At 41.6% G+C, this 24,050-nt stretch overlaps 2 protein-coding genes, 1 long non-coding RNA gene and 1 pseudogene across 6 annotated transcripts in view; 2 read left to right on the top strand and 2 right to left on the bottom strand.

Moving 5' to 3' along the window:
• Positions 1-7,752, bottom strand: part of LOC106587434 (DNA-binding protein RFX7) — a 50,882-nt gene extending 43,130 nt beyond the window's left edge. For all 3 annotated transcript variants that reach the window (XM_014175827.3, XM_014175828.3, XM_014175829.3), the window contains exon 1: positions 7,291-7,752. In XM_014175827.3, coding sequence (XP_014031302.1) covers positions 7,291-7,424 — 134 coding nt within the window. In that variant the 5' untranslated portion in view covers positions 7,425-7,752. The remainder of the gene's footprint in view (positions 1-7,290) is intronic.
• A 3,631-nt stretch (positions 7,753-11,383) lies between these two features.
• Positions 11,384-12,333, top strand: LOC123723865 (uncharacterized). The gene is made up of 4 exons (XR_006762287.2): positions 11,384-11,533; positions 11,813-11,975; positions 12,063-12,126; positions 12,253-12,333. It is a non-coding gene; the product is annotated as an uncharacterized LOC123723865 (long non-coding RNA).
• A 1,102-nt stretch (positions 12,334-13,435) lies between these two features.
• LOC106587362 (testis-expressed protein 9-like) lies at positions 13,436-17,581 on the top strand (annotated as a pseudogene). Its single transcript, XR_014382892.1, has 4 exons — positions 13,436-13,480; positions 13,607-13,744; positions 17,106-17,240; positions 17,420-17,581. The product of XR_014382892.1 is annotated as a testis-expressed protein 9-like (transcript).
• A 286-nt stretch (positions 17,582-17,867) lies between these two features.
• On the bottom strand, positions 17,868-23,281 carry mns1 (meiosis-specific nuclear structural 1). Its single transcript, XM_014175830.3, has 10 exons — positions 23,101-23,281; positions 21,081-21,305; positions 20,838-20,965; positions 20,236-20,338; positions 19,899-20,128; positions 19,581-19,797; positions 19,106-19,213; positions 18,763-19,020; positions 18,467-18,592; positions 17,868-18,290 (listed from the first exon to the last, which is right to left on the bottom strand). Exons 1-10 carry the CDS (start codon positions 23,173-23,175, stop codon positions 18,183-18,185), a joined length of 1,578 nt encoding a protein of 525 aa, XP_014031305.3. The 5' UTR covers positions 23,176-23,281; the 3' UTR covers positions 17,868-18,182.
• Between the last annotated feature and the right edge of the window lie 769 nt (positions 23,282-24,050).

The raw sequence follows: 24,050 nt of genomic DNA, 5'->3' as shown, positions 1-24,050 counted from the left end.
GCGCATGTGACAAATAAAATTTGTATTTGAACCATCTCACACCCCGGGTATTCAGCCAATTAGCGGCCGCCGCTGCAGTAAACACTTCCAACTGGTCAAAACCATTCAATTTTGAGATTGGGTGGAATCTAATGGTGTGCTATATATTCATTGGGTATGTCATAGCAAATTTGTTAATGATAAATATTGATACATTACTAGCTCACACTTAATCTGCAAGAATAACAAGTTAAGTAGTGGCTGATGGTGATTTCAAAGTGGGGAGACAAAACATAAGCTACATTGCCCCCCCACCTAATCTGATAGTTAGATGCCTAGTCTCCCTTATGGCTCAGCTCCGGTGCCTACATAACACATACGCCATAGACATACATAATTTACACACACACACGAGAGAAAGAGAAGTCAGCTCAGACAGATGCAGCTCATGAGGTCCATTAGCAGCAGATTTGAATTAAGAATGGAAAATGAATGCGTTTATCGTATTGGAGACCATGTACACTACATGACCAAAAGTATGTGGACACCTGCTTGTCGAACATCTCATTCAAATATCATGGGCATGAATATGGAGTTGGTCCCCCCTATGCTGCTTTAACAGCCTCCACTCTTCTGAGAAGGCTTTCCACTAGATGTTGGAATATTTCTGTGGGGACTTGCTTCCATTCAGCCACAAGAGCATTAGTGAGGTCGGGCACTGATGTTGGGCAATTAGGCCTTGCTCGCAGTTGCCATTCCAATTCAGCACAAAGGTGTTTGATGGGGTTGAGGTCAGAGCTCTGTGCAGGCCAGTCAAATTCTTCCACACCAATTGACAAACCATTTCTGTATGGACTTCACCTTGTGCACAGGGGAATTGTCATGCTGAAACAGGAAAGGGCCTTCCCCAAACTGCTGCCACAAAGTTGGAGGCACAGAATCATCTAGAATGTAATTGTATGCAGTAGGGTTAAGATTTCCTTTCACTGGAACTAAGGGGGCTTTTCCGAACCTGTTGTGTGAGCTTGTGTGGCCTACCACTTGGCGGCTGAGCCGTTGCTGCTTCTAGACATTTCCACTTCACAATAACAGCAGTTCACAGTTGACTGGGGCAGCTTTAGCAGGGCAGAAATTTGACAAACTGACTTGTTGAAAAGGTGGCATCCTATGACGGTGCCACATTGAAAGTCACTGAACTCTTCAGTAAGGCCATTCTACTGCCAATGTTTCTCTATGGAGATTGCATGGCTGTGTGCTTGATTTTATACAACTGTTGTGGCTTAAATAGCCGAAACCACTCATTTGAAGGGGTGTCCACATACGTATCTAGATACTTTTGTATACATAGTGTATCGCCTCGTCTTGAAAGGGAAAGATGCACATCCCTAAGAATTGTGCTTCTGCAGAGGTAACTGTGCTTCCTGTGGGAACTGTGCTTCCGCAGAGGTAGGGGGGCCAGCAGACCAGAGGTGGATGAACACAGTGCCCTTGTTTGGGTGTAGGGACTGAGCAGAGCCTGAAGGTACGGAGGTGCCGTTCCCCTCACAGCTCCGTAGGCAAGCACCATGGTCTTGTAGCAGATGAGAGCTTCAACTGGAAGCCAGTGGAGTGTGCGGAGGAGCGGGGTGACGTGAGAGAACTATATAGACTCAACTTTACTGTACAGCAATGTGCTGTCTAAACTTGTGAAACAGATGTCTAAAATTCAACTACTTTTCAACGTCCATGCATGTCTGGTGCTCAGTGGTTGAGGACCCTGGTTACAGTAAATGGAAACTGAGGGGCTCATAGGTATGTGTCAGTAAGAGCCGGGGGGATGACATTAACTGGAGAAAGAGAGGTTGTCCAGACTTTTCACAATTATGAGCTGAACATGACAGTATGCCAGTGGAAGGAAGGATAGTAGCAGGTGAACCAACTGTGGTATCATTTCCCATTTTATCCAATTGCAGTCATTCTGTTATTGCTTTTTCAGTCATTATGTTTAGAGGTCGACCGATTAATCGGAATGGCCGATTAATTAGGGCCAATTTCAAGTTCTTAACAATCGGTAATCTGTATTTTTGTCCACCGATTTGCCGATTTTTTTTTTTACACCTTTATTTAACTAGGCAAGTCAGATTAAGAACACATTCTTATTTTCAATGACGGCCTAGGAACGGGGGTTAACTGCCTTGTTCAGGGGGGGATTCGGGGATTCGTTTTTGCAACCTTCTGGTTACTAGTCCAACGCTCTAACCACTCCACGAGGAGCCTGCATGGCAGGCTGACTACCTGTTACGCGAGGGCAGCAAGAAGCCAAGGTAAGTTGCTAGCTAGCATTACAGTTATCTTAACATAATCACTAGTTAACCTGTTGGGGCTAGGGGGCAGTATTTGCACAGCCGGATTAAAAAATGTACCCGATTTAAACTGGTTACTACTCTTGCCCAGAAACGAGAATATGCATATAATTAGTAGATTTGGATAGAAAACACTAACGTTTCTAAAACTGTTTAAATGGTGTCTGTGAGTATAACAGAACTCATATGGCAGGCCAAAACCTGAGAAGATTCCATACAGGAAGTGCCCTGTCTGACAATTTATTGTCCTTCAGTTGCATCTCTATCAAAAACACAGCATCTCTGCTGTAACGTGACATTTTCTAAGGCTTCCATTGGCTCTCAGAATGCGCCAGAAAGTGTAATGGGGTGTCTGCTGTCTCTGGGCGAAGAACAGCAGGAGAATTTGTGAGTGGTCAGCCTGGGAACAGTGACACTGGAGATGCGCGTTCATGAGAATTCAAAAAAAAATTCTTTAAGCCTTTGAATGAATACAACGTCGCCCGGTTGGAATATTATCGCTATTTTACGAGAAAAATACCATAAAAATTGATTTTAAACAGCGTTTGACATGCTTCGAAGTACGGTAACGCAAGCGTCCCACCTCGCCCAGACAGGTTAACTACACATGGTTGATGATATTACTAGTTTATCTAACGTGTCCTGCATTGCATATAATCGATGTGGTGCCTGTTAATTTCTCATTGAATCACAGCATACTTCGACAAACGGGTGATGATTTAACAAGCGCATTTGCGAAAAAAGCACTGTCGTTGCACCAATGTACCTAACCATAAACATCAATGCCTTTCTTTAAAATCAATACACAAGTATAGATTTTTAAACCTGCATATTTAGTTAATATTGCCTGCTAACATGAAATTGTGTCACTGCTCTTGCGTTCATTGCCTGGCTCGTTGCAAACTAATTTGCCAGAATTTTACGTAATTATGACATACCATTGAAGGTTGTGCAATGTAACAGGAATATTTAGACTTAGTTAGCCACCCGTTAGATAAAATACGGAACGGTTCCGTATTTCACTGAAAAAATAAACGTTTTGTTTTCGAGATGATAGTTTACGGATTTGACCATATTAATGACCTAAGGCTCGTATTTCTGTGTGTTTATTATATTAAGTCTATGATCCCCCTCTCTCCACTGGGATTCTCTGCCTCTAACCCTATTACAGGGGCTGAGTTACTTATTGGTGTTCTTCCATGCCGTCCCTAGGAGGGGTGCGTCACTTGAGTGGGTTGAGTCACTGACGTGGTCTTCCTGTCTAGGTTGGCGCCCCCCCTTGGGTTGTGCCGTGGCGGAGATCTTTGTGGGCTATACTCGGCCTTGTCTCAGGATGGTAAGTTGGTGGTTGAAGATATCCCTCTAGTGATGTGGGGGCTGTGCTTTGGCAAAGTGGGTGGGGTTATATCCTTCCTGTTTGGCCCTGTCCGGGGGTATCATCGGATGGGGCCACAGTGTTTCCTGAAACCTCCTGTCTCAGCCTCCAGTATTTATGCTGCAGTAGTTTGTGTGTCGGGGGGCTCGAGTCAGTCTGTTATATCTGGAGTATTTCTCCCATCTTATACGGTGTCCTGTGTGAATTTAAGTATGCTCTCTCTAATTCTCTCTTTCTCTCGGAGGACCTGAGCCCTAGGACCATGCCTCAGGACTACCTGACATGACTCCCCCCTGCTGTCCCCAGTCCACCTGGCCGTGCTGCTGCTCCAGTTTCAACTGTTCTGCCTGCGACTATGGAACCCTGACCTGTTCACCGGACTTGCTACCTGTCCCAGACCTGCTGTTTTCAACTCTCTAGAGACAGCGGGAGCGGTAGAGATACTCTCAATGATCGGCTATGAAAAGCCAACTGACATTTACTCGAGGTGCTGACTTGTTGCACCCTCGACAACTACTGTGATTATTATTATTTGACCATGCTGGTCATTTATGAACATTTGAACATCTTGGCCATGTTCTTTTATAATCTCCACCCGGCACAGCCAGAAGAGGACTGGCCACCCCTCATAGCCTGGTTCTTCTCTAGGTTTCTTCCTAGCTTGACCTTTCTAGGGAGTTTTTCCTAGCCACCGTGCTTCTACACCTGCATTGCTTGCTGTTTGGGGTTTTAGGCTGGGTTTCTGTACAGCACTTTGAGATATCAGCTGATGTAAGAAGGGCTATATAAATACATTTGATATGATTTGATAGAGCAGTCTGAGCGGTGGTAGGCACCAGCAGGCTCGTAAGCATTCATTCAAACAGCACTTTCGTGCGTTTTGCCAGCAGCTCTTCGCAATGCATTGCGCTGGTTTATGACTTCAAGCCTGTCAACTCCCAAGATTAGGCTGGTGTAACCGATGTGAAATGGCTAGCTAGTTAGCGGGTGCGCGCTAATAGCGTTTCAAACGTCCCACGCTCTGAGACTTGGAGTAGTTGTTCCCCTTGCTCTGCATGGGTAACGCTGCTTCGAGGGTGGCTGTTGTCGATGTGGTCCTGGTTCGAGCCCAGGTAGGAGCGAGGAGAGGGACGGAAGCTATACTGGTACACTGGCAATACTATAGTGCCTATAAGAACATCCAATAGTCAAAGGTATATGAAATACAAATCGTATAGAGAGAAATAGTCCTATAATACAACCTAAAACTTCTTACCTGGGAATATTGAAGACTCATGTTAAAAGGAACCAGCAGCTTTCATATGTTCCCATGTTCTGAGCAAGGCACTTAAACATTAGCTTTCTTACATGGCACATATTGCACTTTTACTTTCCTCTCCAACACTGTTTTTGCATTATTTAAACCAAATTGAACATGTTTCATTATTTGAGGCTAAATTGATTTTATTTATGTATTAGAAAACACCCTAAAGTTAGAAAACACCCTAAAGTTTCTAAAACTGTTTGAATGGTGTCTGTGAGTATAACAGAACTCATATGGCAGGCCAAAACCTGAGAAGATTCCATGCAGGAAGTGGCCTGTCTGACAAGTTGTGTTTCATCTTGGCTCTTTTTATTGAAGACTGAGGATCTTTGCTATAACGTGACACTTCCTACGGCTCCCATAGGCTCTCAGAGCCCGGGAAAAAGCTGAACGATATCGAGGCAGCCTCTGGCTGAAACACTTTATCGCGTTTGGCGCCACGGGATTACACTGGCTGTTGAGTAGGTGGGACGCAAGCGTCCCACCTAGCCCATAGAGGTTAACATTACAAAATCTGCATCTTCCATGGTATTTCAAAATACTACTACATTAGTTGTCATCTCATAAAGGGAGTTCCAACAGTTCCCCTGTAATAAAAAAGGAAGAAGCAAAACAATTCTTTCCATGTTTTAAATGTATTTGCCCTATTCCATAACCATGTCTGATGTTGACCATAAAACATAAAGTCAATGTATTGATGGAACTTATGCCCATCAAAATAGGGAAGTGATATCCCACGTATGGATCCATGTCATCCGGAGCCGCATTCCTTCACACTGGTTTGGGGGTAGCACTGGGGGCGACACTGGCCTAACAGATATACTGTAGCGTATTTTCTGATATGATTAACAAACGCCTAGGTGGTGGCATTTTGCAATTTATGACTAGGCTAAGGTTACATGTTACCTAAGTGGTTCTATATTTTTCATATGATGCCCATTATATTAGATTAGAAAAGTTTAGTAAAAAAAAGTGCCAGTCATGACTTTCCCAATGTTGTAATTCCACAGAGAACCGTCCATGTGCTTCAGTTCACTATATATAATCTAAAACTATTTACACAATATTGAAACCAAGACAAATCACAAATAACAAGTCGGTTCTGAATGATTGTGCACCACATAATGCGGTGGTATAAGTTAGACCATGAACATTAAGTCTGATTATGATAAACATCAGTCAACAACTGTTCAAACGCAAAAGGCAAACCACATCTATTAGCATTTTATGGATCCTTATGATACTTCATAATTCATGTAGGGAGTTTCTATATGAAACCAAAGGTTAAGGCAACTGGTGAAAAGTGCATAAAAGTAAAAATAACCATATTATTCAGCGTGCAAACTGAGCATTTAATTCTGGAAGTTGACTGAGGTATGAGTGCAACAATCTTTACCTACAGATCTGTGAAGAGATTAATGTTGAACGTAGCCGAATAATATTTTTCAGGTTTGTACTGATACAACATGCAGGTCATTGACTATGTATCAAGATATGCTAAGGTACATGGCGGGCTGTGCTATTAGTACCACAGCCATTTATACCTCTATGGATTTGAAATACATGTCGAGACATGCAAAAAAAAACAATGGTGGTTTTCAACCCAGTTAGTGAAGGCGTGCACCACTGGCTTTCTCCGGTAAACTAACCTCGTTATAACGCGGGCAAGCGTACTAGCTACATACTATTCTTTTTTCCCGAAATTAGGCAAATTGGCTAGAGTGCGTGCAGTAATGAGGATACCGAAACCATGCACAATGCACACGTCCAGGCCATATATACACACCTCAGTGGGTCCAGCTAACTAACCGCGAGGTTTCTTGCAACACTCGGGTTGTTAATTTTCACCCATTTTGACCCTTTAGTCGAGACCTGTCCACCACCACGAAAAGACAGCGATAGCTTGCTGCTAATGGCATGAATGTGTCTGACATGCCGCACGCGCTATTCCATAACAAAAATGTGCGAACAATATATAAAATAACTTATAGTAAACAATATTAGCTCTTGGTAGCAAGAAATTGACGAAAAACATTTTTTTTTTTTTAAGTACAAAAAAATGTTATATTGTCAACGCCAATCACAAATGTTGACATGTATGTTTATGTTGATGAAAATGGGGGCGAAGTAGCTGCTAGTTAATAATGAGCTGGCTAATTAAATATCTGTGCTAGCTAGCCAAATGTAGCCACACTATAATGGCAAAACATGTGGAGCTGGCTGAACTAATGTAAGTTAACTATCTGGCTAGCAATCAAAGTAGCACAATGCTAGCTAATGGTCGTCCTTACCAGATGGAATTCTTTATTTTGAGCTGCAACGCACTGGCCTCAGTCCCTTGCAGTCCAGGAACTAGGGATGGTAAGGTGCTTATTCCAGAGCCCAGCTTCGGGAGCTGATCATGTTGTTGTTGATCCTCAGTCATCACGATGAGATTCAGGATGTGAGGAAAGGGATCTTTAACATGCAGGCCTCAACCTGGACCTCGAGATAGCAGTTATTTTCCTACTGTACATTACCGACCCACCCGTTCTCATTTGCGATGTACGTGGCCTCAGTTCCAGGGTAGAAACAGTGCCGGGGAAACATGGTTAGACGGTTAACTTCGAACACCATGCACAGACATGTTAAAATAATCACAAGTACAGAGGAATACAAAATGCACGCTTTCCCCAAGATTCCGTCGCAGCCTTGGGGCGACCCGTGCGTTTGCAAACACTATGGTGGAAGTGTTTGTGATGCTGACTAGTATTCTGCCAGCAGGACGAACGATGACATCACATTGTATATTAATGAGGAAACCTTCTAAATAAAAGCCCGTATCACAAAATGTTGCAATGTGGATAACTCATTCAAAAGATATTTGTGATCTCCGTGGCTCGACGACTCACTACGAGCTCACAGAACAGGACTCCGGGCAGCCGAGCGGAAATGGAGGAAAACTCGCCTCCCTGCGGACCTGGCATCCTTTCACTCCCTCCTCTCTACATTCTCCTCTTCTGTCTCTGCTGCTAAAGCCACTTTCTACCACTCTAAATTCCAAGCATCTGCCTCTAACCCTAGGAAGCTCTTTGCTACCTTCTCCTCCCTCCTGAATCCTCCTCCCCCTCCCCCCCCTCCTCCCTCTCTGCGGATGACTTCGTCAACCATTTTGAAAAGAAGGTTGACGATATCCGATCCTCGTTTGCTAAGTCAAACGACACCGCTGGTCCTGCTCACACTGCCCTACCCTGTGCTTTGACCTCTTTCTCCCCTCTCTCTCCAGATGAAATCTCGCGTCTTGTGACGGCCGGCCGCCCAACAACCTGCCCACTTGACCCTATCCCCTCCTCTCTTCTCCAGACCATTTCCGGAGACCTTCTCCCCTTCCTCACCTCGCTCATCAACTCATCCTTGACCGCTGGCTACGTCCCTTCCGTCTTCAAGAGAGCGAGAGTTGCACCCCTTCTGAAAAAACCTACACTCGATCCCTCCGATGTCAACAACTACAGACCAGTATCCCTTCTTTCTTTTCTCTCCAAAACTCTTGAACGTGCCGTCCTTGGCCAGCTCTCCTGCTATCTTTCTCAGAATGACCTTTTTGATCCTAATCAGTCAGGTTTCAAGACTGGGCATTCAACTGAGACTGCTCTTCTCTGTGTCACGGAGGCTCTCCGCACTGCTAAAGCTAACTCTCTCTCTTCTGCTCTCATCCTTCTAGACCTATCTGCTGCCTTTGATACTGTGAACCATCAGATCCTCCTCTCCACCCTCTCCGAGTTGGGCATCTCCGGCGCGGCCCACGCTTGGATTGCGTCCTACCTGACAGGTCGCTCCTACCAGGTGGCGTGGCGAGAATCTGTCTCCGCACCATGCGCTCTCACCACTGGCGTCCCCCAGGGCTCTGTTCTAGGCCCTCTCCTATTCTCGCTATACACCAAGTCACTTGGCTCTGTCATATCTTCACATGGTCTCTCCTATCATTGCTATGCAGACGACACACAATTAATCTTCTCCTTTCCCCCTTCTGATAACCAGGTGGCGAATCGCATCTCTGCATGTCTGTCAGACATATCAGTGTGGATGACAGATCACCAGCTCAAGCTAAACCTCGGCAAGACGGAGCTGCTCTTCCTCCCGGGGAAGGACTGCCCGTTCCATGATCTCGCCATCACGGTTGACAACTCCCTTGTGTCCTCCTCCCAGAGTGCTAAGAACCTTGGCGTGATCCTGGACAACACCCTGTCATTCTCCACTAACATCAAGGCGGTGACCCGATCCTGTAGGTTCATGCTCTACAACATTCGCAGAGTACGACCCTGCCTCACACAGGAAGCGGCGCAGGTCCTAATCCAGGCACTTGTCATCTCCCGTCTGGATTACTGCAACTCGCTGTTGGCTGGGCTCCCTGCCTGTGCCATTAAACCCCTACAACTCATCCAGAACGCCGCAGCCCGTCTGGTGTTCAACCTTCCCAAGTTCTCTCACGTCACCCCGCTCCTCCGCTTTCTCCACTGGCTTCCAGTTGAAGCTCGCATCCGCTACAAGACCATGGTGATTGCCTACGGAGCTGTGAAGGGAACGGCACCTCCATACCTTCAGGCTCTGATCAGGCCCTACACCCAAACAAGGGCACTGCGTTCATCCACCTCTGGCCTGCTGGCCCCCCTACCTCTGAGGAAGCACAGTTCCTGCTCAGCCCAGTCAAAACTGTTCGCTGCTCTGGCACCCCAATGGTGGAACAAGCTCCCTCACGACGCCAGGACAGCGGAGTCAGTCACCACCTTCCGGAGACACCTGAAACCCCACCTCTTTAAGGAATACCTAGGATAGGATAAAGTAATCCTTCTAACCCCCCCCCCCCCCTTAAAAGATTTGATGCACTATTGTAAAGTGGTTGTTCCACTAGATATCATAAGGTGAATGCACCAATTTGTAAGTCGCTCTGGATAAGAGCGTCTGCTAAATGACTTAAATGTAATGTAATGTAATATTTACTTTTAACAATGTTTTTGTCTCTACTAAACAAATATGTGTAGGTTTGGATGGGGACGTGTAGCACGGCCTAATGCTTGCTTTTCACTCCGTCCCCTCCATAGCCCCCAATGCAATATAGTGTAAATGGTATACATATTGGCTTGTAGAGAGATACCTTTTCTACCTGTCTCAGCTAAAGTGGGGTGGGAAGTACTCAGTAGGGTCTCTGCTAACCAAATATGGTTAGTTTTGGAGTGGGACTGTGTTGTACATACACAGGAAGTAGGGGTGCTGCAGCACCCACTGAAAAATCTGAATACAATTTAATTACAATTTTAAAATCACAAAAGTAGTGCACTGGGCCTTTACTAGTCCTTTATTAGTGGATAATGTAGCCTTGATTATTATATATTTTTTCCACAAACGTTTTTTTCCTGTTCTCGTTCTCTTTCTCTACTATTGCATTGGGGCCTATGTAGGGGAGGAGTGAAAAGCCTGCAGCAGGCCTTGTGACACAGTCCCCCTCCAAAACTACACCCTACTGAGTATTTCCCAGCCCACTTTAGCTGAGACAGGTATAAAAGTTCTCTCTACAAGCCAATAAGTATCCCCCATGTATTGAGTTGCAGTGAAAGGACTGACTAGGTGGAGTAAGGAGTCACCAGTATTCTGAAACAATAGACCCATTTAAGTTTTGCAGACTATCTATTGAATAATTCCAATAACAAATATTTGTATTTTATTAAAAGTGCATTTCTTTAAATATAGCCTACATAATAGCTTTTAACATACCAGTATTTGTGTAAATGTTCAAAAGAAATGCTGGTATAAATACAAAATACATTAAAAAATATATATTTTCACAGTTTAGCATGTCTTTGCAGGGTAACTCTTATTTTGAAGAAAGAAATGCGCGATCGTTCTGCCAGCATAATATCCAACTGCTAGGAGAACGGTAATGTGATGCTGCTGCTCCTGCTGCTGCTGTCAGGCATCGGCGGCGCAGGCGCAGAGTGCACCAATGAAGAATAACGTGCTTTTTTTTGGTTGTTTTTACACCGCGGTGGTGAGAAGCCAAAAAGTGACCAGCCAAGTACTGTGTGCCTACAGTAAAAATGCATGAATGATCAGTACTATGGACGTGGTCTTCAATAACCCAATGAGTTTGTAAAATAACTTTTTGAAGTGTCTATTTAATTTAAATGTAATTATTTGCAATCAATGGTAAACAAATTAATATATCTATAATGGCATTATGCTCCATGTGTAGACATGCAGCGAATCTGTTAGCCTTAGTAAAGGCTGTCCCCCTACACATTTGCACATTTCATGTTTAGCAAACAACTCAAATGAATGTGTTCAGTAGTGCACAATGGGCCCTAACATCATCTTTTTCTTAAATGTATCAAAGTCAAGATTGTGGAAAACAGCGAACACAGCAAATGTGCGTGTTCCTTCGCCTTGTCTCACAGTGGAGAAAAACATTTGGCCACGACTTGTTGCTATGCAACCGTAACGCCACCCGCCAGATTCAGCACCACAACATGTCTGAAAGAAGAATGCATGCGTTGAGTCAATGTAACTAGCTACAGTATTATACTGCTAAAAACGTTAACATACCCATTCAAAAGTTAAATACAAGAATAAATAACTAGCTATAGCCACCATTATGTGTCCTAGCTATATCTAAGTTAGCTAACTGCTAGCTAAAACTGTAACGTTTATTATATGCTGTCTGACTTTCAATGAAAGCGTTGTTCCTTTGAAATGTTATATGCCTGTTGGCTAAAGAACCAACAACTACTACATTTTTAATGAGCTACTTAACTTACTACATTTGTTTATTTAACCCAAAAGACCCATGTCATCCAAGGCAGAAAGGTCTCAAGGAGGAAGATCTGTGAGACGTCCAGCCTCTTGTCTCCTCAAAGAAACCATCCACGATAGACCTACTTGCTAAAGAGGAGGAATACAAGTGAGGTTCCTTGCCCAAACATCTGTGCCCATTGCCAAACATCTGGTGAGTCAATGTAAACTGTATCATATGAGATGCTGTAACCAGATGGCGATAGTACTAAAAAAAAAAATGATATTTTGCCCATTCCAGATGTATAAATGCAGAGCTGGAGGCAAAAACAGCTGAACTAGTAAGGCAAGCGGAACAGGTTATGGTAAGTGGTTTAAGATAGCTACCTAGCCAATTGACACACTTCAGAACAACATAAAACATTCATTTTTAGACATATTTGTTTTATTTAAACTTTTTGTCCTGATTGTTTTTTCTTTATTTTTTTCAGAGTGACCAAAATGAAGTCCTGTCAAAGCCAATCTCTTTCCACCTTGATGTTGACATTGAGGATGAGGAGGAGGATTTCAGGTAACAAATTATTGCATTGCTCAAAACATATAGCATTTCAGTGTAGTAGACTGGATAAGAATATATGAGAACCACCTATAATACAAATGTATTTGTCTTTAGGAATGTGAACATGCTGGAATCTTCAGTTATGAAGTCCACTTCTAAGGTGCAGTATTCAATTCAGTTTGATATGTAAAAGGTAACATCTCAGAGACACAAAGGTAATGTAATCAGTTAGTAAAACTGGGGGAGAATTTCAATTGTATTTCCTTGATTCCTCGTGTCCTCTTCCCTCACCTCATTTTCAAACCCCATTGGATGAGAAGGTCAGAGGGGCGGGATTGCTGACCTTCTCATCCAATGGGTTTTGAGAAGGAGGCAAGGAATCAAGGAAATGCAATTAAAATTCTCCCTAAGTCATATTGCTCAGGTATTGCTCAGGTAATGACAAAGAAAAGGGTCACATCAAAATCCAATTCACAAAACAGACCTGGAAACAAGAGAAAAACACAGTAAGAATGTTATCTTTGTCACAAACGTTTGCACAAATATCTATTGGAAACATTGGAAGATTGTGAAAGGTAATGGCTTAATGAGTGTCCAGCGTTGTGGATTTTCAGTTCCTTATGTTTGTTATGACTTTTTAAACTTTTTGTTTGAGTTGTATTTTGTTTATTTGTTATCTTATTTCATAACAACAAAGGCATCTGCAGTTGATGATGTTGCGGTTCTTGAAGATCGTGTGGATTTTTCCTTGGCTAAAACAATACGTAGACATTGAGGGGAAGGTGGATGATGGAGATACTCATGACAATCTTACGGAAGACATCATGCCCAGTGTTGGGGATGAGATGGGATCAGGTGAATTCTGATTTCATTTATTACAATTTCTGTGGCTTTCTCACACATTCACAATATCACATCTGGAGCACAAGAATGGATCTTTGCAAAAACATTAATTACAAAAAAAATAAGTTATTTATCAGAGTTCCAGAATATCAATTGTTTCAGCCTTCTTAGTTCATCGAGCTTCTCTCATATCCAAAAAATTATATAATTCTTTATGTAACTATAGTATAATATTTTTTTGGTGTGTTGTGTTTTAGATGCACAGATCTGTAATGCAAGAAGAATTTAACCGGCTATCATATGAGTCCAACAAAAAGGTAATGATAGAAATATGAGAGATGGAAATTAGGTATATTTTTGAGTAAAATGTAACATTGAAACAAGAGTAAAACATGTATTTGTTCTAGGATTATGCAAACAGTAGTTAAAGCACCAACATAAAGGAGGTCGAGGAGGATTGAGCAAGACTACAGAAGACTACAAACATTCAGCAAACCCAGATAGAGAAACACAGAGCTTTAGCGGAGGAGTCAAACAGAAAAGGTGATGGGCTCCAGCAACAAGTAACTGCTCTACAGAAGGTGGGTGTCGAGGATAAAACAGTTATTACATTGATTATCTTTCTAGTTAGTCATTTGGTAATATTAAACAGTACATATTGTAACTATGAAAGTCCATGAACAGTGACTGAGAGAAACCTAGATGTGTATAGACATCAGTTGAAATAGCTGTTAATGTCTTTGCTGAATGGGGAGGGGGACGTTATACAGCTTAGACAAGGTTGTTAATGAAGGATGAAATCAACCCCTCAGCAGGGGAATGCCTGGCATGGCCTCATTAACATGATCAGCCTGTAAGGTGAACCTCTCCTGCAGCTGGCGATAGTACGGCGCTCATGTGACAGATATCTTTTGAATTCAGAGAAATCCCACATTACATATTAAACAGTGAACTTTGTTTGTACTGAATGAGCTAAAGATGAAACAGTACAACATATACATCTAAATTGGGGCGGCAGGTAGCCTAGTGGTCAGTGTTGGACTAGTAACCGAAAGGTTGCAAGATTGAATCCCCGAGCTGACAAAGTAAAAATATGTCGTTCTGCCCCTGAACAAGGCAGTTAACCAACTGTTCCTAGGCCGTCATTGAAAATAAGAATTTGTTCTTAACTGACTTGCCTAGTTAAAATAAAGGTAAATAAAAATCCCCACCACCACATATACACAAAATGTTCAATATCACAATGTGTCTGTACCTTTGTGTGTCTCTTCATAGTCCCTGTTGTTCCATAAGGTGTATTTTTACCTGCTTTTTAAATCTGATTCTACTGCTTGCATCAGTTACCAGATGTGGAATATAGTTCCATGTAGTCATAGCTCTATGTAGTACTGTGCGCCTCCCATAGTCTGTTCTGGACTTGGGGACTGTGAAGAGACCTCTGGTGGCATGTCCGAGCTGTGTGCTAGTATTTTAAACAGACAGCTCGGTATATTGAGCTTGTCAACACCTCTTACAAAAACAAGTAATGATGAAGTCAATCTCTCTTCCACTTTGAGCCATGAGATTGAGATGCATGTCATTAATGTTAGCTCTCCGTGTACTTTTAAGGGACAGTTGTGCTGCCCTGTTCTGAGCCAATTGCAATTTTCCCCAACTCCCTCTTTGTGGCACCTGACCACTGTCGTGTCTTTGGCTATGCCAGATTAAGTGATATGACATGCTATTCTATAAAATAATTTCTCTGTAATTAATATTACCTGATTAAGCCAATCATGTAAATGCAATTAACTAGAAAGTCGGAGCACCACAAAATAATGTTTATAGAGCTGTTATCTTCCGAATAAACTCTTAAAGACCTGGTAATCTTTTACCTCAATAGCAGTCAATATTTTTCGGCGCCTTATTCAGTCTCATCTGAAAGTGGTAAATTCTTGGTTATCTTCACAAACCCTGGCTAACAAGTTGAATCAGCAATACAAAATTTGGTTTCATTATTTATTTACTAAATACCTAAATAATCACACAGAATTATATCTACCCAGAATGGATCATACATCGATTACAAATTATGTCATAAAGGAAAACGTCCCTAGCGGACGGAACAGATATGACGGCTGGTTACACAAAGAAAGAGGGTTGGGTTTTGAATGAAAGAGCGGGAAGACTGAGTAACAAAGGGAGAAGCTATGCTATTGTAAATACAGAATCTTAAGCATTCTAAATAACCGCCCATTTGGAAAAAAGAAAATGCAATAAATATTTACTCTGAGCTGCGCTTCAATAGGTTTGTCATAGATGGAAGGCCGGGTTGCCCAGCAGGGATCTCTTGTCCTCTGAAGAATGTCTCTGGTGGTAAACTGGATACGTTGTGTGTGTTAGACTGGCTACGTCGTCTGTCCTTTCCTAGCCCACGTTTACAGCGGTTGCTGCTAACTCTACGGCTAGGAGGTATCACTTCTGAAGTGAATAAGAGTTGAAAGTTCATACCAAGTTGCCATACTTTTAAGCTCGTGCTATATTCTCGCTGGTATAGTTGAAATTCATCCTTTCGGCGTGTCGATCGTCACCTTCACATTGAACACGATGCTACTTTCGTTCGGTTATTATCTGAGCCCTTTTAACGTAGGACTGTCGTCCTCGGAACAGCAAGTTGAATTTTCGTCAACGGGTTTATATAGTGGTGAAAGAAGGGCGTGTTTCATAGTTTACAACCCATGTCTGTTCACTTGGGCAGGGCCTCTGAGTGAGCAGAGTTTCTCTATGGCAAACCATTCTCTCATTTAAGAAGCTAAAATTACATTTCATCTTTTCACAAATAGTTTCATATTTAAACATTTAAATTGCACAACAATTCCATGTGGATCTGATAACTAGAATGTGTCGACTTTCCAAGATACAGTTTATGTCATCCTGTCATTAATAGTAATATCTCAGACAACTGATCTGAGATCATATTCATTAAGTACCAATGCATATTTTCAACTGGTTGGATTACCAAAATATGGTTCCGTTTCCCACCTTTCGATGTTACCAGACTCTATGTTACAAAGGCTTTACAAGAGTCAACTCTATAAAGTAGAGAGAGAAAAGGGGAAAGGTATTTATGGGGTTCATAAACCTTCCCCAACAGGCCAACGTCATGACACCACACTACTGAACAGTAGTCTAGGTGTGACAAAACTAGGGCCTGTTGGACCTTCCTCGTTGATAGTGTTGTTAAGAAGGCAGAGCAACACTTTATTATGGACAGACTTCTCCCCATCTTAGCTACTGTTGTATCAATATGTTTTGACCATGACAGTTTACAATCCAGGGTTACTCCAAGCAGTTTAGTCACCTCAACTTGCTCAATTTCCACATTATTCATTAGGAGACGTAGTTGAGGTTTAGTGAATGATTTGTCCCAAATACAATGCTTTTAGTTTTGTAAATATTTAGGTCTAGCTTATTCCTTGCTACCCATTCTGAAACTAACTGCAGGTCTTTAAGTGTTGCAGTCATTTCAGTCACTGTAGTAGCTGACGTGTATAGTGTTGAGTCATCCGCATACATAGACACACTGGCCTTGCTCAAAGCCAGTCGCATGTCGTTAGTAAAGATTGAACAAAAGCATGGGACCTGGTCAGTTTGACATGGAAAGAGCAGGTGTTCCTAATGTTTTGTACACTTAGTGTATGTCCACTCCTAAAGAAAAGAAGAATGAATGGTTGATGGCTTCCGATTGCTTAGTCACAACAATTATCGGTTTAAATTATAACTATTCACATTTAATTTCTGAAATATAAAGTTAATAAGTAAATGTGATGACAGTCAGTTTTTGTAGCTATCTAACCAAATATTACCATTACAGTGCTTTTGAAAATGTGTGTTGGTGCGCTATAAAAACATTACACAAAATGCTTTTACTGAATTAGATTGCCCCCCTGTGTGTGTTTAACAAAGGAAATCGAGGGTTTGAAGAGAGCACAAAAACAGGCAGCAACCAATCACAGTGCCATAGAGGTAAGACTGAACAGAGCCTTGGAGGAAGTTGAGAGGTCCAAGACACAACTGACCAAGCTCAAGCAGATGAGCAAGGTAAATTAAACCACCTATCAGTGCATTTAGTGATCACATCAATCATTTACACTGTAAATTGTATTGGATAGTGCCATGCTATTAGTATAGTTCAGAGTTTGGTATTCAAGTTTGGCTTCTGTCACTTGTTGTATAACCCAGGTTAAATAAACTTGTTTTATGTCTATCCTTTCCAAAAGGACACAGCAGACCAGGAGCATAAAAAAATAGAAACATTAAAAGCCAAAAACAAGAAGCTGGAAAAGCAAAAAGCTGAACTGATAGTGGGTTTTAAAAAACAGCTCAAACTGATTGATATACTGAAAAGGCAAAAAATAAGTCCTCATATTAAATGCAAGTAATTATTACAAGGCAGTATCATTATTGATATTTCTCCTTATCAAACTGACATATTTTTCCTCTTGCTTGAGCAGATGCATTTCAAAGCTGCCAAGCTGTCATTTACAGAAGAGGGATTCATGAAAGCTCTTGACTGGGGGAAATCATAAAGCAATACTGAAAAATGTATGTAATACAATCCTGCTTGCCTTGAATGTATTCTTATGGTTAGCAACAACATTGATTATGTGTCCTTTAATATTGTGTGGAAGTTATTGTTCATTTATACAGAATATATTTGTAATGCAGTTGGATTTTAAAAGTTTAGCATTTTATTACAACAATGGGTTAAATCAATTTAAACTGTAGTTGCATTATCGCCTAATAAAGGAAATGGTGTAGTTTTTTTTATTACCAAATGACTTCAACTGAAAATTGCTGCACCTCCATGATAGGATTTAAGGTGTGGTGATATGCAGCTAGTGGGATAGAAATTAGTCTTTGCAACTTAATACATTTTTGAGTACACCATCGCCATAAGAAATCCACCATTTGATACACAAAAAACCCCACTAGACAGCATCTACCCAATAATGCCATCTAGTGGTGTAGTATAGAAAGTGGTTATTCATCTCCCCAGCCCTCTTCATCAAAGATGTCGGCCTGTCGCTTTTGGAAATTGCTTCTGAAGTCCTCATCAAAGTTTTCAAGGTCATCTTCCCGGAATATGCCCTTAACATTTGAAAATAACAGTCAGTTTCAAAAGTGGGATCTTCCTGGAGCAACATTGTATCAAAAGTTTTTTTTTTTTTTAAGAATTTGGACAGCCAATGACCAGAGTTTAAAGAAAAACACAAAGAAAACACTTGCAGTTGAACTAAAAACTAAGACAACCTCCTCTCCCTTACCTTAGGTAGATAGCCCAGAAGTTTTGTGGCATGGAGTTTGAGAAGGCTTTGCCTTTCCTCCTCAATGATCTGTCGACGCAATGTCTCCCTCTCCTGTTCCATTGCTCTTTCTTCAGCCTCACGTTCCTTAGGAAGAGAGATCAAACTTACATTCAACAAATGTTCCTTAAGGTACCTACAGACTACCTCTGAGGCAGACAAAACAGTGTTAAACAGAAAAGCTTCAGTTACAATAACACCACTTTGATGTTGATAAAGAGTGCATAAGTGTTCAGGATAAGACCAATATACTGTACCTTGTCAGCCAGGTACTGCTGTCTCCTGTCCTCCAGCAGTTTCTCCACAGCCCTCTTGTGCTCAAGCTGCTTCATGCGACGTTTCTGGGCATTCATCTGCTCTATGCGGTCGTCCTCAGCAAACTTGGCCATCATCATCTGCCTGAAGGCCTCCTCCTCCACCTTCTCAGCCTGCCTCCGCATTTCCTTGAAGGCTATTTGCTCTTGGCAGGTCTGCTGCAACTCCAGCCTCTGTCTGATTCTCTTCTCCATATCTTCCTGTAAACCCATTTTAAAAGGGCTGAATCCTCTAAAAGCGGTTTGGAAATGTAGGAAATTATAAAATGTGGATATGCTTGCTTACGATTTGTTTCTGCCTTGCAGCTTCGGCTTGCTCCTCCAGACAAAGCTCTTCACGAACACGCTCCATCTCGTCACGCTGCTGCCTCTCCATTTCAATCTTCTCAGTGAGCTAGAAGAAAGACATTCCTCAATAGCCATCAATATTGTTGTAATCATTTCTCACTTTGTCCACAAAAAAAAGATTAGAACATATTCAATCACCACCTTCCGGAGACACCTGAAACCCCACCTCTTTAAGGAATACCTAGGATAGGATAAAGGAATCCTTCTAAACCCCCCCCCCCCCCCCCCCCCTAAAGACTTAGAAGCACTATTGTAAAGTGGTTGTTCCACTGGATATCATAAGGTGAATCCACCAATTTGTAAGTCGCTCTGGATAAGAGCGTCTGCTAAATGACTTAAATGTAAATGTAAATATTCTTAACTATGAATATAGCCAAGAGTTTTGTAAATTAAGTGACTTTTCTCCAACTTACCATCTGGTGAAGATGCTCTTTTGCCTGCTCTCGTTCTCTGACTTTCTCCATTCTGCTCTTCTCCTTATGCTGCTGGTAACTGGCAAATTCCAAGATGCGTCTGTTCTCAGCCTCCATCTTCTCCCGCTCCATCAGTCTCCACTCAGTCTGCTGGCTCTTGAACTCCTCTATGTACCTTTGAGTGGCTGTTATCTTTTCCAGTCTTAACTGCCTCTCCCTGCAAATAAGAAAGGTAATTCGATTTCATTATATACTGATTACTTGATCAGGCAGGAAACTTAACCAAATTGTGAAAACAGACTGCCACTGTCCACTCACATTTGATCCTCCTCATAGATCTTCCTGACGATTTCGTCAACCATGAGTTTCTCCTTGAGGAACTCCTCATAAGCCTCCTGTCTCTTATGCTCTTTCTCCTCCAGCTGCTGTTCCAGCTCCTGCTGGTACTGCACCACCTCCTCGTAGCGCTTATGGTCTTGCTTCTCCTGCTCCATAGAGGCCCGCTCATGCTCGCTCTTCATCTTACGAGCAATATCAGCCTCCTGACGCTAATGTCAGAGAAAAATATGGATTCACAAAAAGCACAACCAACAAGTGTTTTGGTTCAAGTCTCAAATATCCCTTCTACCCTGGGAAAGGACATTTATGAACTTACCACTGTCTCATATCTCATAGACTCCTTTTCAGCAATCTGTGCGGCCCTCTCCTGGTTTAGGTATGCAGACTTGAGCTTCCCCTCCAACTCACGGAGTTCAACACTAAAATTAAAAAGGAAACATTAACAGCAACATAAAACATCCATCCTGCAACAACTATGGACAGATTATTGTTGATACACTAACCCAAGGATTTTTATTAAAGACTGAAAGGCACTTTCCCATCGGGCAAGTCAAGAGTATTTTTGGGTTGACCGAAGATTATGATCACTTGCCCGAAAATGTAAATTAAATTTACACACAGCAGTTCCATATATTGCCTGCCTTTCCTCTGCACATAGAGGAGGAATCAGAAAGATCAATACTGAAATTTGTTGTATTTTGGTTGTTATCAGTAAAAAAATAAAACATCTCAGAGCAGGCTCAACTTGCCCAACTGCCATAAATTGACTGTCTTTCAGTTTTAGGCTACTGGAATTCGTTGCAGTTGCCCAATGGGGCAACCTCAGAGCAGGTGCAACTGCTCAGTTCACTTGACCCAGGCAATAGGAGGGCAACCCTTAATGTCAATCTCTGCCAAGCCCCTCATGTTGGGACTTACCTGTTCTCTTTTATATATTGCCTCATTTTTTCATCTCTAAGCTTTTCATAGCTGATGCGGGCCAGTTCTTGTGCCATTCTCTCCTCTTGTTGCAGTTGCTTTTCCTTGTATATTCTCTCCTCCTCTGCCTGTAAGAGTCAGATGAAGCTAGCAATTACTTTTAGGACCAGTTTCCCTGACACAGATGATGCCTAGTTGTTGTTTAAGCAGGTGCTTTTCATGAATGCTGTGTGAAAGCCATACCTTGATGAGAGCATCCTCAATTTGGCTTTCGTGCAGCTCGTCTTGCACTTTACGTAGGTATCGCTTCTTTTCAAGTTTCTCCTCACTCATTAGATTGGCTTGCATTTGTCTGTCCTTAGTGATGCGTTTTGTCTGGTCTTCTCGTTGCTCCTCCTGCCGTCGAAATTCCGAGATCACCCTCTGCTGCTGACTGTGCGTCATGTTGCGCCGCTGGTTCATTGAAGCCTTGAGGAAAGACCGCATTAGCTAATTTTGGTCAATGTATCAAGCAAATACATACTGGCTACTACCAGTGGTTATAATAAAAGATAAATAAACTTGAGTACCACTCAAGCTAGCTAGCTAGCTAGCCTGGCTTACTTAGTGCTAACAGCTAGGTCAGGGGTTTTGAAAGTGGGGTCTGTGGACCCGATCAAAATATTATTATTACAATTTAGCCTTTTTTTTATGAATATTGCTAGCACCAACAGAATCAACCAATTTTATACATGGCATCTGTGTAAGTTTAGAGGGTGCAATACAATACAATATCATGAATCGCTATTGATGTTCGTAATAAATCCTCTACGGTGTCCCTAAACTGGGATGGTTGAGCTAACGTGCGCTAATGTGATTAACATGACGTTGTAAGTTACAGCAAACTTCCCAGGACATAGACGTCTTATATGTGCAGAATGCTTAAATTCTTGTTAATCTAACTGCACTGTCCAATTTACAGTAGCTATATTATAGTGAAAAAATACCATGCTATTGTTTGAGGAGTGCACAACAACTTTTATCACGGCAACTGGTTTGATACATTCACCTCTGAAGGTAAATAATGTACTCACATTCAGTAATCTTGCTCTGATTTGTCATCCTAAGGGTCCCAGAGATAAAATGTTGCATAGTTTTGTTTGATAAAATCAATGTTTATATTCAAATGTAGGAACTGGGTTTGACAATTTGAAGTTTAAACCCCTGCTGTCTCTGGCTCCACACCCACCCTGCCATCGAGATGTGTGAAAGTTAGTGTATAAGCTAATGATCCATCATGTATGACATTCCTGGGAGTGTGTAAACTTACACAAATGTTATGGTAATACAAAATGTATGTTCTCTATATTTATGTACTTGAAAATGTATCAATTGACCAATTCGGCACATTTGGGCAGACTTGATACAAAACACTGTGCAGTATTGCAATGCTCCACTGGATCAACCTGAAACTTTGCACACACACTGCTGCAGCCTAGTAGCCAAAATCTAAATTCCATGAAAGATAATGGGGGGAAAAAAAAAAAAAAAAAAGGGGGTTTCTTTTACCAGATCTAATGTGTTGTATTCTCCTACGTTAATTTCACATTTCCACAAACTTCAAAGTGTTTCCTTTCAAATGGTATTAATAATATGCATATCCTTACTTCAGGTCCTGAGCTACAGGCAGTACGATTTGGGTATGTCATTTTTGGCGAAAATTGAAAAGAAAAGGGTCAGATCCATAAGAGGTTCCAGATGCACATGTGCCTGGGAGGCACAGAGATGTAGTATCCACAGTGCTCCATCAATGATCAATTTGTTCAACTGGATTGTTCTTGTATTCCACGGTAATTTAAGCTTTAAAACGGTGAAATATTCTCTCTGCCCCAAGGCAAAATGTGTAGAATTTCAGGAAATGTACTTGAACGGCATCAATTTATCTGATGCCAAGAGAGCCTTAAAATGTTATTTTTTCGGTGACCGAGACTTGGTTAGTCCGGCCGTGCACTGCAGTAATAGTACAACTGCTTGTATCCTATCTTTTTTTTAATCGCACTGTAAGTAGGAGTTGTGTTCTGGTATTCTGATGGGTCTATCACAAAATTGGTCCCCGACGCAAACAAGTTTGAAGTTCAGGAGCCTCAGAACTAGCTAGGTAAATTAACTAAAGTTGGCTCGTTTTCTCAGCTAGCTGACGTTAGCTAACGACGTTAACCATCGAATAGCTATATAATTTTCATGGAAAACACAATTAAACATAATCTACAGCCAAGTCATTTACCATCATTGCGTGGAGCTGTTGCAAGCCTCTCGTTGATTTGTATGTTTTACCAGGCAGAAATCTAATAATCTTCATCTACCACTTTGCTCCATTTGTTTCGCTTCCAGTCGTCTTGGTAACATCGCGCCTTTTGTGCCTAACAATAAACTCGAATGTAATTGGTTAAAAAGTCCGCTTGGTCCTCCCGTCTTCCCTAAGGTAACGTTACAGGTACTGCGCAGAATCAGTTAAGTTATTGACACAATTGTTGTTCACAAACGTCAGACAACATATTACCCACACACAAATCCCAATTCCTCCATGCTGACACCCCCTCCAAAATATCTAAATACAATATAGTTTGTACAATGGATATCTATGTATTTTGTAGTTTTATAAAAAAATAAGATGGACATTAATAATAATTAATTAATTCATAAATAAATAAATAATAGGACTACGCCGGTCCAGTTAAAAACTCTGGAGAAATTATTTTAGAAAAGTATTCAATTGGCAGGTCCTTAAGGATGGGCCTGATATTACTTGATTTCAGATTACTGGTATATAAAAGTTAGAATTTACGCTTCAGTATATAACACATAATTTACCCTTCTGATCGATGCTGGGGACAGACGTATTGTCAGTAAAGCCGTCTGAAAGTATTATATTACAATGCCTTAAAGTATTCACATTCCCTGAATTTTTCCAAATGTTGTTGTTACAGCCTAAATGTAAAATAGATCACATTTCGATTTTGTCGTCACTGGCCTACACACGTATCAAAGTGGAATTTTGTTTTTCGAAATGTCTACAAATTAATACAAAATGTAAAGCTGAAATGTCTTAAGTCAATAAGTATTCAATCCCTTTATGGCAAGACTAAAGTTCAGGAGTAAAAATATGCTTCACAAGTCACATAATAAATTACATGGACTCCCTGTGTGCAATAATAAGGTAGTAATTAAAAAAGC

The sequence above is a fragment of the Salmo salar genome, chromosome 26, assembly GCF_965601325.2.
Source record: "Salmo salar chromosome 26, fSalSal1, whole genome shotgun sequence".
NCBI lineage: Eukaryota > Metazoa > Chordata > Actinopteri > Salmoniformes > Salmonidae > Salmo > Salmo salar.
The sequence above is the reverse complement of the archived record's forward strand: the minus strand, read 5'-3'. Positions and strand labels throughout refer to the sequence as shown.